Source organism: Apis florea, unplaced genomic scaffold, assembly GCF_048593485.1.
Source record: "Apis florea isolate Af1SG1 unplaced genomic scaffold, ASM4859348v1 contig_2839_pilon, whole genome shotgun sequence".
NCBI classification, from domain to species: Eukaryota; Metazoa; Arthropoda; class Insecta; order Hymenoptera; family Apidae; genus Apis; species Apis florea.
The window spans coordinates 1,814,806-1,831,540 of record NW_028256653.1 but is presented as its reverse complement, the minus strand read 5'-3'; the positions used below and the strand labels follow the sequence as shown (position 1 = coordinate 1,831,540).

The window sequence follows — 16,735 nt, the reverse complement described above, 5'->3', positions numbered from 1 at the left end:
TTTAACTTTAAAATTTGTTTATATAAAATTTCACATTCATAGAAAATTTCTCGATTCTACCTTAAATTCATCTTGAAATTTCACAAAATATTTTCAATCGTTTATTTTATTATACAATATTATTGGAACATGAAAAGAACATTCTTTTGTTCCATATTGAAAGATTTCACGAAATTATTTCAAAAATTACCACGATATGATATATTCTTGAAACAATATTCTTTCGTAATAATTTTTATTTATATAATTCATTCCATCCGACACAAGGGGAAAATTATATGGAAATTTCTCGAGAATGGGATTCTGTGTTATAGAAAAACATGTTAATTGCGAGGAAAACCGAGCATGGAAACTCGAACGAGATTCTGTATCCAACACGCGGCCTGGCGTGTAATTACCTGCGTGCTCGAGAGGACGTTCAAAAAACGTCGAGCTTACGTCACACGCGCCATTGCTAGTCCTGAAAAGCTTTGCGTGTTCACATAACGACTTAAACGAAACTTTTAAAAGCACGACCCGATCGTTATTCGTTTATTAAAAGCAGAAATATTTATTTAACTTTGAGCAAAAAAAAAAAACTCATTACTCAATTACTGTAATTATTTACGTTTCTCGTATGTGATTTTTTGAAAAAAGAAACATGGCACGAGACGGGACAAAGTAACTCGGCCAGATTTAAATTATTTTAATTATTTAAATTATGAAATTGGTTTTTGACATTTTGTTGGCACGTGATGAATTTTCTTTTTTTTTTTCTTTTGTTGTTCTTATTTATATTTGAAATTCAATTCCTGTCGTTATAAATATCATTTTATAAATGTATAACGAGCTTAATGAAGGTTTGAAATTATGATGATGAGAGTACGACGATACTAGCGCCACATGACTATTAACTAATCATACTTATATATTTATTCATTTATACGAATGAGAATTTCAGAAATGTAAATCAGATATTTCAAACGATTAGAATTAAAGTCAATGAAATAATATTGAATTTTCAAATCTGAAATGGGAAAAATTTAATACATAAATGGTAATTATTTTCTATATCACTTTATGCAAATTTCAAAAATTCAAAAGGATATTTTCAAAGTTATCTATTGTATTTTAAACGAAATATTTCTTCACGTTGTCTCGAAACGAGCAAAATTTTTATAAATATTTAAAATTCTTGAAAGTAATCTAAAAACTAAAAACTAAGAAAATTAGAAATTTTTGTTCAATTTTAGCTTTCCGAATCACGAAATTGTGCAATTAAAACATTATTTAAAATTTTATTTTAAGAATTTAAAATTCTTTTATTTTATTTTAAATATATGTTAGATTTTTTTAAATTCCATGAATAATTCGCTTGTTTCTTTTAAATGATTTATTCTTTAGATAATAATATTTGAAATTTTTTATAGTGCGAGTAAAGCAAGACGTTACGACAATTTCTAAAAAAAGACGACTTTGAGGCAAAGTTATCTTTGCATCATTCATAATTGATTATTTGAACCATGCAAATGCGTGCCTCAACTTCTTATACCTCAAGGGTAATATTAATACTTAACCGTTATGTCTGGAGTAAAGAAAATACAGGGGAGAATTTTGCATTTGTGGAAAACCAAGATAAAATCCCTCGATGTTGGCAAAATTTTATATGCCATTTACTCATAAATTTACAAAGATAGAAGAAAGAACAGATTATATTTAACGATTTAAGCAAAAAATCGTAAAGGAAAAAAAAAAAGAAGAAAAAATTATAATTCCATTTAAATTTAATCTTATCTTTTATATTTATATTTATATACGATCACACTCTCTATACTTTTTAATTTAAATACTTCTCTCCTGTTATTCTACAAACAAAATGTGCAAACAAAAGCAACGTAATTTAGTTTCAATTTAACTTAAAGTCAAATAAAAATTGAATTGCCATTCATTGTTCAAAAACTTTTGATTAATGTTTTTAATTATTTCATTGTATTAATACAAAATATTTAGATTTAAAAACAATTAATTGTATTATTAAATATAGAATAATGTATTCATTTAAGAGAGAATAAAATCGAGTTAAATAATACGTAATACAATATATGTTCACAACATTATTAATTTAACACAATTTTTATTCTACAAAACATGTATGCAATTTATGTATGCAATCTTCAATACTTAGAGAAATAACTCTATGAAACTATAACTTCCTAACGTTCAATTTTCTCTCAATGCCAAACAAAGTTCCATAATGACAAATACATATCGATTTTCGCTCGATCTAGTCGCGTATGTGTTCTGTGTGAAGTCTAGAGCAATCGATGCAGATGGACTTCGATGAAATTAGAGTGCAAATACATTTGAGAAATAAAATTCTCGAGGCTTGCATATTTAAAAATCGTTTTTCACCATTGAATGTCGACGATCGAAAATGATAATGATCCTCTCACAATTCAACAGTTTATCAGTGTAACGAGAAATAACATTCAAGAACGTTTCTCGAAAATTTCACTCCCAAACGTATTTGCACTCGATGATACATTTTCTCTTTTTTTTTTCCTCGATATAAGTAAGATTCGAGGAGGATAAAGTTATCCTCCGCGAGGTTATCCGTCCATCCTCGAATCTGCTCGAATTTTCAACCCTCTTTAGAAATCTCGACCCCCGTCTGTCTGTCATCCCTCTATATGTTCGATGTTCGACGATTTTTTTTTTTTATTTTACTCTTGGTTGTTGTGTAACGTCGTGACCTTGGTCCTTGGAGCCCCCCGCGGTCCAAGAAGTGCATTGTCCCGCCGAGTCGAACCGGAAACAAAAGCTCGAAGGCGATCGATGATGAAGAATCTCGAAAAATTGGTTGGAAACCGAGTCTGAGGCCGAGCTTTTCCTTGTTTTCGAGCGATTCGACGTTCACTTTAACCGAAATTTTAAACGAAATTCTCGATATATTCGAAAGGGTGGAGGATGTACGACTCGGATCCAACAATTTTTAGATTTTCAAGTTCAACGAGATGGAATGATAATAATAAAGTGTTGATTTCTCAATGAAATCACGCTACAGTTTCCGTTTCAAATTGCACTCTTATGCGATAACGAGAACGAATCGGTCACGTTTCTTGACATGCAAATTTGTTTATCTTATCCATCTCGGTGGAAAGATCGATACGCCTGTTATTCCACTCCTCTCTCGTGTCTCTAATCTCTAAATGTTATCCATAACGTACGAGGTATTAAAAGAGAGAAAAAAAAAAAAAAAAAAATTAATTAGAAAGATGCTGCAATTGATACACGTACTAACCGGCATATAATGCCATTTTTCTTTGTTTGTTCTCTGTGGCGCCCGTTGTTGTATCCACCTGAACACCTGAAAAAAACAAAACCACTCACTGAAAAAAACCTCTCAAAAAATCTCAAAAACTCTACCTCCAGGTCTTGAAGGTACTAATTAAATGCCTCCTTAACGAAGTTTAAATAAAAAGGCTTGTGTTTCGCTGTACGTAGCGCATGCTTCAGCTTGTATGCATTGATATTACACCTTTTTTTCTCTTTCTCTCTCTCTCTCTCTCTCACTCTGTCTCTCTCTCTCTCTCTCTCTCTCTCTCTCTCTTTATTTTCCTCCATTATTCTCTCACCTTTGATTACTTTTGCTCGATTTTACTTTTGTTCGCATCCGCGATACTGTATTACACTCGCTTGCCTTCTCCTTCTCGTTTATTTTCGATATTATTTGTTTTCAAACGAACGCAAAGCAACGCCTCTTCTTTCCTACGAATGCCATTTTTGCGTTAAATACTCGCTTGATCGTAAATAACAGGAAGATTTTCTGACCAGGAAAGGATCGAGCAAAGCTAATTTTACACGCTCGTTTCGCGATATAATTATCGCGTAATATGGTAATTTAAAAAGTGGTGAGAAACGGCGTAGTTATGAAGTAGTTCCGTCGCCGTTATGAAAGGAAGCGTTGCTCGCCGCCAATTTGTTTTTTAATCGTTGCCCGCCTTTGTACTTCAATCTGTTCTCTTGCTCGTGTATTTATGCTCTATTTTCGTCCGCGACAACGCTGGAACGGCGTTGTCAAATTATGGTATATCGCTGCCCCTACTTTTCGATCGAAATTAAAAAGCAGGGAGAAGAGTCGATGGCCGCTCGAGTCGATGTCGCGGATTTTTCGTGGATTTCATTTTATTTCGTACATTTTAATCTTCTCGGTGTGTACCCGCACGCGTGAGAATGTTCGCCACGATGATCGCATGTATGGGTAGAGCAGTTAATTAGTCAATTAGTGGGTTAAATAAATAATATGACACGTATTTGTATTTTCAGGAGGTCGTGGTTTTTTTAGCGTGTATTAAATATGCAAGTTAATAGATGACTCCGTGTGATTATATTATTTTCAAAATTTTAGAAATCGAAATCTCTTTGCGAGGATTTGTTAAATTGAAAATTCTTACGTGAAATATTGTAAAAATATATTCTTCACTGAACGTACAAATCTGTTTAATACACGCGAAACAAGGATCTCTAATTTCTTAATAGTTAGACGAGTAAAAAGTCTTTGAATCTTTCAAAAAAAAAAAAAAAAAGAAAGAAAGAAAAACAGTTTCGAAGATACGAAACGAGTACATCTCCGTAAACTGTTCCTCCTGCTCTTCCTTTCTCTCTCTCTCTCTCTCTCTCTAATAATTATCTCTTTTCTTTCTTAACAAACAATATTTAATTTCGAAAAGTGAGAAAGGGACAGCAAAGTTATCTTATCTACGTCCTCCGGAAAAGAAAAGAACCAAAAGAAAAAAAAAAAGAAAAGAAAATATAACAGATCCATATAATTTCTGTTAAAACGATTTATCCCGATAAAACGATAACAAGAATGTGTTCGATTAAAAAAGTATTATGATCATTACGATTATTACAATAATTCCCTTGTAAGTAAGTATTCCTTGTATAATTCACAATACGTCGCAATGTATTCGAAGAAAGGTGAAAAGAGATCACGGTGCCCCGTGTAATAAAATGCCTGTGAATATACATTTATATATATACACGCACAATATGAACACGCTTTTGAGAAAGCTTTGAAAGAAAAAGGCGATGGAGTCGAGAGCGTATAGACGAAGGCGCGAAATTAGCTGCTACGAGTTAGCAGTTCTGTTGCCAAAGGAGGCAAGACAGTAGCGCATGCAACGTGCACGGGGCCCCGTGCATTAATATCTTAATTGAAATCTAGCCAACCGTGCGCCACATCAGGCGCCAATATTGCTAATTGGATTAGATTCTCTAGAGATTCATCACCTCTATCTCGCTATACGCCTTTCACCATTATCCCCTACATTTTATTCTTATTATCATCTTTTCCCTTTTCTCTTTCACTCGCTCACAATTATGATTTTTATTGCTCATCCTCCATTTTTATCTATTCGTTTTATTCATTTGTTTACTCGTTGTGTATATATTTTATAAATATACCCGGACATACATCTTCGCATCGTTCATTTTTATTTTTATTTCGTATACATTCGATTATGGGGCTGATTTATAGCATACATTTCCGCTATCTTCTCTAAGTGTTTTTCATCAATGATAATACTTGTGTTTCTTTGGTTTCTCAAATGAAACGAATTCGTTCTCGAGCAGAGAGTTTCTCGATTCTCGTGTTCCTCGATATTTATGCGAATAATATTGTTCTCGAGTTTGGCTCGCAAATACGATGAAATGTTGGCACTTCGAATTGCGCACTTGTTTATTATTATTATCGAATTATCGAATATCTCACTTCATAATCGATTTATGCGGTTTATTCTGGAAACTGTTAATAAATACCGTTCTTTGCTAATATTTGATCTAACATTGATCTCATTGATCGAAGTATCTTCTTCTTTAAATTCGTTAAATTTGCGCTAAAGTTTATCTTTTGCGTTAGATATCGAGAAACTTTTACTCTGACCACGACAAAAATGCTGAGAGCACGGCTTTGAAAACGAGCCAATGTAAATAAAACACATCTTATCGTGATTGTAAATAACATTTGTAAATAACAACGCAAATATATATCAATAATATATTTGGCATGATACGTTTCTCTCATAAATCTTTTTTTTTTTTTTTTTTTTTCATTTTTCAAATTGCAATGTTCCATTACACACAATTACGTTCAACAACGCGGAGAATTTATATTGTACACGGATTGAAAATATCAATGGAACAAGAACGATCTATGCCAAATGTAATTCTCGGTGTCACGTTTTATATACGTACGATTTATTTCATCTGTTTATCACTTTTTTCTTTTCTTTTCTTTCTTTAAAATCGTTGAAAATCGAAGAAAAGAAAATTGATCTGTATCTTTTCACAATATAATCTCGTTGTGCAAATATAAAATAATATTCACTTATTTATCATTTTCCCCTTCGATTTCACCCTCACTTATATCTCTTCATCTTCTTCTTCTTCTTCTTATTTTCTTTTCCTAATTCGTCATTCTCATCTCTTCCTTGCTCTTTATCTCTGTCTACACAATAGATAGACCGGATGACGGTGGTTTCTTTTGAATCAGACGAGAATTAATTCTCTATCTTTTCTCAGACAATGGCGGCGACCAAGAGGAACGCGGCTGGTCTAACCTCGGCGGTGCCAAGAGCGACCTTGAACGACGAGGAGCTGGTAAGAATTCGTCCTTTAACAATTATCTTTTTCAGCCATCATCGCCATCTTATCGCGTTTTCCTATCTCGTATAAAATATTTTATAATCGCTTAATTGCATAACGACGAGAAACATTTATAACGATCATCGTAACTTCTGAAATTATAATATATGTTCTTCGCGTGAAAAACGTGATTTCCTTTCTCGAGATCGAGATTAAGAGCAAAAAGAATTTTCTTTTAAATTATTGTATCCAATAATTTTTATTAAACATCATCATCGTGTTATTTTATGAGTAAGAATAAATAAGAATGGGGAATGGAATGGATAAAAATGAAAATGGATCGAAAATGGATCTTTTCACAATTTTCACAATATCAATTCCTTATTTATTTATTCATAAAATATCTAAAATTGCAATGTTTATCGTAACGATGAAAAATAATATGCTAGAACGTTTTTCACGCGACGCACAAACACGAAAGATGATTATCCAGGCAAAACTTGGATTGCCAACGCGATCGAGGGGAAGGAATCCAGAGAAAATCGACGTTCCTGGAATGTTTAGATTTGTTTTGAAACGAAGAAAGCGTTTCCCGCGCAAACGTCGAGGATCGAGGAGGCGAAGTGAAATTAAAACTTCACTGGTCGGGGAATTTTTTTTTAATATCCGCGAATGAAGCTCGTTTAGAAGAATCTTGATAATCAATCTTAGCGTGGATCATTCGCGGAATAGCACGTTGGAACGCGATGAAATTCGATCGTGTCGAGTGTCGTAAAAGAAAAAATAAAAAAAGAAAAACGACGAGAGGTCTCCTCGACATTGATTGGGGGATCGCGTGAGGACGATAGGCGACCTTGATGCGTTATCGAAGGTCGTTAGATAACGCGAAGATGAGGGTTATAAATTGCACAGATTGTTTTTTTTCAAGTTTTTGGAGAAAAGATTGAGGTGATTGGAATTGTGAGTTTTTATTTTTATGGTTTTGAAGAACGGATTGTAAAGTTTGGAAACTTTGAAAAAATATTTCACGATATTAAAGAAAAAGTAAGAAAAATAAAATTGCGTTTTCATATTAATTGCTATTTAAATTGATACGCAATGTAAATGAAAATGAGAATAGCTTGGAATAACTTTTAAAATTTTGATAAACTTTAGAGAAGAAAGAGAAAAATTGTATTGAATTTGCAAGAAAATATATGGCAAGGTATAAAGTATTGTGGAATTTTTTGAAGCTTGAGCTTTTCAATGAAATATCCTTGCTAACATTTCTGAACCATTAGACTAGAGAAAAATTGATATGGTTTTACTTTTGCATCTCTGATATTCGTATTCTTTTTTTTATCAATTATTTTTCAATCTTTCGAGAGAGAATTTTTAAAATGATTAATCATATTTTGTGTTAAAACTTGACAACAAGATATAAAGATTATATTTGCAATTTCAAATTATACGTTTTCAACGAATAATATATATTAGTACATATTTCAAATATTATTATAAATTATTATAATGCTATTATCTAATTTATAATGAAAATAAAATGTTCATTTTAACGAAAATAAATTTTCTGCAACTAAATAATACTAAGAATATTCTCCACACTTAAAAAACAAACTGTACAAATTTTATTATTTTTTGGTCTGATAAAGGTATAAAAGATGAAAATAATTCTATTAGAAAATTTTAATACGGATTAACCAAACAATAATATCTTTTAACAAAACTAAATATTTTTATATTTAAAATTCTCTCAAAGATATAAAAAAAACGCATATTATCCAACTCGTTAAATCTTAAAAGCAAATCGTAATAACTTGATCTCTCGAGTTAAACAATATATCTGGCAAAAATTTATTCTCTCGATCTTTTCCTAACAAATAAAAGAAAAAAAAAAAAAGGACGAAAAAGAATCTATAAAAGAAATTCACTTTTTAAAATACCTTCATCACTCTGAAAAATAAATAAGCGCTTTTATTATAATTAAAACGAGCTATGTGTCGTATAGAAATACGAATAAAAATAATTTAAAGCGGAATAACGTTTCGATCCCGGCGAGCGAGAAGAGAAAAAAAGTAAGAAAGGTTAAATAAAAATCACGTAACCTCGAAATCACGCTTTGTCGAAAGAATTGTCAAAAGCAGGATTCGCATTCAGGAAAACGTCATTAGCCGAAGGATCCAGCGGTTCTAAGTAATCGGCCGCCATATTGAAAATGGCGTCGAGTGGCGCGAATTTCGTTTTGCGCTATCAGTTATTCCCCGTGTTTATTGTAACGATGAATAACAGGCGAAAATTCACGATTCTTTGTAATCGAACACGCATATTGAGAAACGCGTCATCATAAAATTTAAGCGATAACGAAAGTAGAACATATCCAAGCGTTATCCAGCGACGAAAGCTCGCCGACGAAGTTAAACTAAACTATAATTATTTTTCTGATAACTTTTTTTTCTTTTCACATGAACTGTGCTGCATTTTATCCTCATTTCCGCGCTATTTTCTTTCACGTAAGTGTGGCCCAACCTGTCTCTCTCTCTCTCTCTCTCTCTCTCTATCTATCTTTCTTTTTCTTTCTTTCTTCCTTCCTTTCTCTATTTCTTTGCTTTACTTCTATCACTTCTTCTCTTTCTCTCTATCTGTCTTTTCTCTCTCTGTCTTCTTTTCGTTTCTTTTTTTTCTGTTCTGAAACACGTTCTACGAGAAAAAGCAAAATACGTAGCGAATCTAGACGAGATGATCGTTCTCTTTCTTTCTCTTTCTTCCTATCTATCTTTCTGTCTCTCTCTTTCTCTCTTTCTGTCTCTCTTTAGCGGCTAGGGTGAACGTTTTCGAGTATACGCATATCTGCATAATAAGTATTTGTACACACTCGTCGCGAGCATTGCCAAACGTGAGCGCCACGTAGCGGTCGAAACGTGCGGTATCATCGCGATGTGTGTATATGTATGTGGGTCACGTGTAGGTACTCGCGGATATGAGATGCTACAATGGTCATGTAAACCGAGTATAAATTAGGATAGAGCTAGGAGAGTCCGATTCCTGATCACGAGTGTCGGATGTTCCTCGTATTCGTCGTGTTTGCAAATCCGATATCCATGGTTCGAATGGCAATTCACCCTTTCGTCACCAATAAGCAAATAATTGGATAAAAATTGGAAACACTCGATCGTTTGTCAAATCGAATAACTTTACTCGACTCTTTCAATTCAATTGGATAAATCGATTGAACGTACGCAATAATTGCGAGGTGTCTTATTTTACGATTATCGAGAAATTGATTCGGTATATTGAAGTTTACGATTTGAAGTTTGATATTAAAGATGAGGGTTAAAAGATCACGGGTAGATCTGATCTAAATCATAGAAATTGCAACAACGCAACGGCATTTTTCGACGATTTTCGAAATAAGAATAATCGTCGAATAACCGATATAATTTTAGATAAAAGTTTCCTCTTTCAACGTTTCGAAAATAACGATTCAGATTCCCGCTCTCGGAAAACTCGTCGAAATAGGCTGCAAATACGCGAAGCAAAAAAAAAAGAAAAAAAACGAATGACGTGAAACGAATATGTGGAACATCCTGAGCTCACGACATTACCTTTATAGTGCTTTTTAGCGGATCGATGCTTTTTACACCCCCTTGCAGAGCGTTTCCAATAGTAATACGACATCTAGAGAACGTGCTCACCCTCCATCTCTTTTTCTCTCTCTCTTTCTCTCTATCTCTCTCTCTCTCTTGGTTGGGGGAAAAAAAAGGAAAAAAAAGACTAGTCGAACGAAGCCAAGGATTGCAATCGATAGGAAAAAAATTTTGTTGTTGTTGTTTTTTCTTTTTTTTTTTCCCCCCCGCCACGAGAGAAATGTGGCCAGTAAACGTTTTTCGTCGATCATCCGACCAGGAAGTCAGTTTCGGAAGTGTCGATACGAGAGAAAGATAAAAATCGTGCAGAGAAGAACGGGGACGAGGGTTGGTATCCTCGAGCCCGTTTTATCACCCTACGAAAACACGAAAGAAATAGATCCTGTGACTCCTTGTAGCGCTCCTATTGCTGCGCCAATTTCAGGAAGATCGATCTGCGCTGCCTGTGCACATCAAATACGAATTCACTTTTTTGAAAGAGATTCGAAGCAGAGATTCGAAGAGTTTGCTGTTTTATTATTAACTCCTTTGAAATATTTGAACCACGTACCGTACATTTCGTTCATGTGACGTGCATTGATTTTGAATATCTTGGATCATTCTTTCGATAATTCAAAGTAAAGGTGAAACAATTACCTGTAAAAAAAAAAAAAAAAAAGAAAAGAAAACACGAGAAAATAATACGAAAAATTTAAAAGTTGATTTCAAAGAGAATGTCAAAGTGAAAAGATAAAGATTGTTTTACCCGTAAAATTAAATTAAATCAAAAATAAACCTTCATTCGACTATACGTGGTTGCACATCTCGAAAGAATTTTTAAAAAATTATCCCCACAACCGCTACAAACTTTACTAAAATTACAACGAATTGGAGAAAATACGATGGATCTCTAAATAATAAAGAGACGTGAGTTCACCATTAATTGAAAGGAATACAATTATTCCAGTACGCGAAGTACATCACTCCGCTATCATCTCCTTTACAAGTTAACAAAATGAAGATCGGCAAACAATCATCCTTTCGAAGAGGAGCAAAATCAAACATACACTCTTCTTTGATATAACAAATATGTACAACCGCAAGAACCCGAACCCCTTTTTCCCTCGTGTATCATCGTCCACCCGCCCACGTGATCACAGGCAGCGCAGGCATTGCGATCGACGAGCACACACGCGTTGGAAAAAAGAAAAGAGAAAAAAAAAAAAACACCCTTGCGCCACGCAACTCCCCCTCGAGTTAGAGTGCGAGAAATTCGAAAGAACAAAGATGCATGAACAACGCATCGTATATTTCGAGCGTAGACAATCCTTGAGAATCTCCGTTCAACACTTGACTCTTGTGTACATTCCAAAAACCAACCAGCCAACCAACAACACCCCCCGTGGAAATTCCACCCCACCCCCCTTTGTTTAATCCGTGTACACACACACACAGGATTGCGTATGTAATTAGGTCTCGCCAGGCACACCAATTCCCCTCTGGCACGTTATGATTGTTCGCGTAATTATGTACGAGAGCTAGCGTGACGTTTCGAATGAATGACACCGAGACTTGACAGTAAACACACGCATACAATATATGTATATATATATATAGTAAGTGAGTATATATATATATATATATTTGTACCTTTGATCTTGCATGAGAACGAAGCAAGAGTTTCACACGAAAGGTGAGTTCACGATAGGAACGATAGGAATAATAGGGATGATTGTGGAAGGTAGTGGAAGAGAGTGTAGGACACGGTTTCGAAACGGATAAAAGTGGATGAAGTGGTTTTCTTTTTTTTTTTTTTTTTTTTGTTGAATTTTGGGAGCAAGAGGAGGAGGGTTGTATCGAGTTTGATGAGATACACTGTGGAAAAAGCGTTGGATAGCGTTTTTTGGTCCCGATTTCGACCCGTGTCTGTCCGCGCTCTCTTCGTTGATTGGTAACGCGCGAATCACCTCGACGCATCCCCTGCTCCAACGAATCGATGGAATCGAGAATTTTGATTTTTTTTTTAAATCAATGGAGGAACGAGTTTTTATTTTTCTTGAGTAGAGCTATGATAATTGGGTAACTATGTTGCATAATTGTCGTACTAGTAATTTTTATAACAGGATTTATGGCAATGACAAGTAAAAGGAAGAAAGGCCTACTTTTGAACTTTGCTAACAAAATTTCTTTTGCAATACTATTCCTTAACTTTAAATAAATAATAGAAAAAAAAAAGTATACTTGAGATTGACGACCACTATAAAGAAAATAAATTGATCTCTGTCCAAGGTAAAATATATATAATTAAAAAAGGAGTGGAAAAATTCTCATCAAATTCCCCATCGAAATTTCGAATGAGCAGCGAAGCAGCGGGGCGATCGATTAGAATGATCCTTGCAAATGAAGAGTATTCCACCTCCCCTCCCCCGTTGAATCCTCTTCGTTTCGTTTATTCTAACTTGTCTGCGCAACGATACTCCACCCGCAGAAGATGCACGTGTACAAGAAAACGCTGCAGGCGATGATCTACCCGATCTCCTCGACCACGCCTCACAAATTCGTCACCTGGACCGCCACCTCGCCGACCTACTGCTACGAGTGCGAGGGCCTTCTTTGGGGCATCGCCCGGCAAGGGGTGCGGTGCACGGAGTGCGGTGTCAAGTGCCACGAAAAGTGCAAGGACCTGCTGAACGCCGATTGCTTGCAAAGTGAGTAATTTATTTTATTTACATATTTTTTTTTCCCGATATTTTTTATAATCGATCATTCGTTCGTTGAATTTTGACACGCGTTTCTATAGTTGGTAAAAAATGATGAAGATTCGTGTTGTTGCCAAGTGTGGTGCATGATATGTTGGAATTTTTATATGGTTAAAAAGAAAAAAAAGAAGAGAGAATTTAAAAATCATATTATCAATGTTATGTTGGAAATGAATGCAAGGGAAGGATATTATAAAGTTCTGGTCGATCTTATTGATAAATGTGGTATGGTTTATATATTTTATAACCAATATTGAAATATCTTCAAAAATATTATAATCTCGTTCGAACAGTTTACTTTGCGGGATATTGTACGATAAATTTCGACGATTAATCGGATATTGATAATAATAACAGAGATTGAAGATTATCCGTGAATCCGTGATTTAGACGGGTTATTATTAAACTATCTGCAATTCTATTAATTGTATTTGTAAGCTGGTAGTAAGGTAAATCGAGATGGAATATTATCTTTCGAGGAGAGAATTCGGTGAAATTGGTTACAACGTATACATAAATTTAATTTAACGAATTTCTTGATAACAATTCCGAATTGATTCCAGAAAGAATTGATTCTTTATCCAAGAAAAAGAATTTTGATCCCTCCTTTTGTATAACTTATCCTTACAAAACATTCATCATTATTTATCTTGCAATCAGCGAAAAAACTCTGATAAAAAAAAAATTACGATGCTCTGTTATAATTAAATGTCCTCCAAATTTAATAAAAAAGAAATTGTCGCGTCCAGCTTCACCATTTCCACGTGCACTCCGATGGATAGAACGTTCGAGTTGTAACACAGAACGGCATTAACTCCAATTAAATCGGTAATGATAAAATAAATTGGAATCTGCACACGAAACAAAACTGTCGCGACGTTAAACTCGAGTCTACGCTGGAGGAGACGGTGGTAAAATTACACCGCGCTCCTCCTCAATTACGAACTTAATTACCAGAAGCGAGAACAGTTGATGCAATTAACGAGAGGTGAGGCGAAAAACGGAAGGAATCACGGAGAGGAAGGCGTATCTTTCCAATTGATCTCTGGTGTGATCTACGGTATGACGTAGAATTAAACGATTGACAATTAATCGATTAAAATTTCGAGGTTAATTTAGTAACAGATACATTTTTAACTCCTTTGAAAATACTTACATCATCGATATATAATATACGTTTAAATTGTTGGAAAAAAAAAAAAGAATTCTTTATTATAGAATCATTGAATAATAGAAACGAAAGGACGAATTATTTTTCCATTTCATTGCTTGACCACTACTTATCTCATTATCTCATGTATATTTGCTCGTGTTATTATTAAAACAGCTGGAAAATTAATTGCACATCAATATTTAAATCCGCCATGAGATAAACTATTAATCAGATCGTGCATGAAAATTAAATATTTTAATTAAAATTTCATGTAAATTATTCATACGCAGGATTGTGGTGGAGTCTGTCAAACGCATCCGCACGTGGAAAATGCGGCTACGTGGAAATTGATAATGATTTTGCAATGGGAATCCTACGTGCTCTCTCTTGTCAAGTTTATTATTAAGTGAATTTAGCTTTTAATTATTCGAACGTGCTAGAAAATTACTAATATTCGACAGGGATTAAATTATTAGTCTTGTATAATTATTTGTCGAGTATCTCGACAATTAACCGAGATAAGTTGAATATAATCCATAGAGAATCATCGAATTGAATGGATGATCGTTCAAAAACAAGAATTCAATAAATTCCACGTAGAGAATATTATTCAAAAACTGGGTGAAATTCTAAGTTCTGTTTAATTCTTTGCAAACCAGTATATCGAAACGATCTATTGCAGTAATATTTGATTGTTAATAATATAATTAATAATGTCATGTTGATTGATGCAGATAAATGTAAATTCTATGATAATTGAAATTTTGTTAATAACACTAGTGATAAAAGGACATTAAAGACAAAAGATTAAAAGTAAATATATGTAATAATACATTAGAATTATTTTCTTTTTCATCTATTAAAGGAAGAATCTTAATTAAAGAGCATAAGATTAATTTTTATATTCAATATTTTCCTTTTCATACCATATAACTCTTGCTTGAAATAATTTTTCATATGAAAAACAATTTAAAAGCGATTCAACGTTTTATTTCACTTAACGCTTTTTCTCAGGATTAAAAGATTGTTATTCTTGGAGGTTAGTAGTTAATTAATCTTGACAGTCGATGAAATGTACGGTTGAACGAACGTACATTTCTTTCTGATTTTTCTTCTTAGTTTAGTTTAGTTAGTTTTTTTTTTTATTCCTTACGAATGTAATTCCACATTCTACGTATGTACATTTGAAAATGTTATAATTTTATGAATATGCAAAATGGAAAATGAAATCTTTGTAGAATCGTTATGAAACCCACACGAGAACAAATGTAAAATTAATTCAATTTTACATTTCATCCGTTTCTGCGTTATAAAATTTCTATTATCATCATTAATCTAACATAATAAAAAGTATATAATTAAAATATATAATGTTCATTAATAGAATCATAATTATTTCCTTAACACGAATATATAGATTTATATATAGATATATATTTTTATAGATAATTAAAATATGCAGATACATGCACACGATTTTTCAGACGTTTCCAATAATTCGAGAATAAAATAAAAAATTAATCACTTTTGAATCATCTTCTTGCAAATCATTTCTTTTTCAATGGCATATTTTTTTTTGTAACGGATATCAATCGCAATATTACACTGTTTTTTTCCATCGTTAACCTCATCATTCGCATCAACGATTTCCATTCCGAAATTTGCGAAACATTTTTCCAACGAATGGAATTTTTCCAACAACAAACTCGGGACCATCGATTTTCCATTCGTGCGGGAGCCGATATTATCGATGAAATATTCAGACATTTTTTTTTTCATCTCCCTCCCCGAACGATTCATCGTGAAACGTCACGAATTCCCAAAGGTGTTGTCCATTTTCGCGCTTGCCATTATTCGGGAGGAGTCGATTTTTCGCTCCTCTGCCTTGCATCCGAACGATCAACACGCGTAATTTCCGGTCTGGCTGAGGCCAGATGGATGAAACGAGCTTCTCACCGGAAAATTAACGCTCCTCGAGTCTTCCGGCCGACGAAACACGCGACTGTTGCGTTTCGACGCGTGTGCATCTCGTGGAAGGTTTCAAGAGCGCGTCCTTGAATCCTTCTGCACCGAAATGATGAAAGAAAGATTGCAAAGGAAAAGTTAACGAGGACAAGTTTTATGGTATTGGAAAATGTAGATTTAAAACACTGAGATTAAATAATTGTTGTTTCTGTAATAAGTATAGACACGTTTGCAAATTTATATTGTGTGAGAATTACTTGTAGAAATACCTAATTAAACCTAAAGAATTACAGGATTAATTATAATATAAAAATTTTTCGCAAACAAATCGTAAATGTATTTTTTCCAAATAATTCATTCACGAAAGATCTATTTACTTCAAAATCTTCGGAATCATCTTTGGAATCTGATCAGCATCTGAGGTTATAAGTAGAATATACTAAGGAGACTCTTAAGTATAATAAAAAAATAAAATTTATTTATACATGCTATATATATATATATATATATCATGATAATTATAGTTTAAATTACGTGCAATTTTAGATTTTAAATTTAACCTCAGACACTTGGACGGAATTAACCTATATTTTTAAATTTGTTGAATGAAGTAT

At 33.5% G+C, this 16,735-nt stretch overlaps 1 protein-coding gene and 1 long non-coding RNA gene across 18 annotated transcripts in view; one reads left to right on the top strand and one right to left on the bottom strand.

Moving 5' to 3' along the window:
• Positions 1–16,735, top strand: part of unc-13 (protein unc13 homolog) — a 101,191-nt gene that overhangs the window by 36,986 nt on the left and 47,470 nt on the right. For all 16 annotated transcript variants that reach the window (XM_086907326.1, XM_086907325.1, XM_086907321.1 and 13 more), the window contains exons 4-5: positions 6,562–6,639; positions 12,733–12,952. In XM_086907326.1, coding sequence (XP_086763452.1) covers positions 6,562–6,639; positions 12,733–12,952 — 298 coding nt within the window. The remainder of the gene's footprint in view (positions 1–6,561; positions 6,640–12,732; positions 12,953–16,735) is intronic.
• The window catches only part of LOC147657778 (uncharacterized), a 40,331-nt gene continuing 26,174 nt past the window's right edge, over positions 2,579–16,735 (bottom strand). The window contains exons 3-4 of one of the 2 annotated variants that reach the window (XR_015291808.1): positions 3,281–3,346; positions 2,579–2,800 (exon numbers count right to left, since the gene is read on the bottom strand). This is a non-coding gene — a long non-coding RNA (uncharacterized LOC147657778). Of the gene's footprint in view, positions 3,347–16,735 lie in introns of both variants that reach the window. The other variant, XR_015291809.1, reaches the window with a different exon arrangement.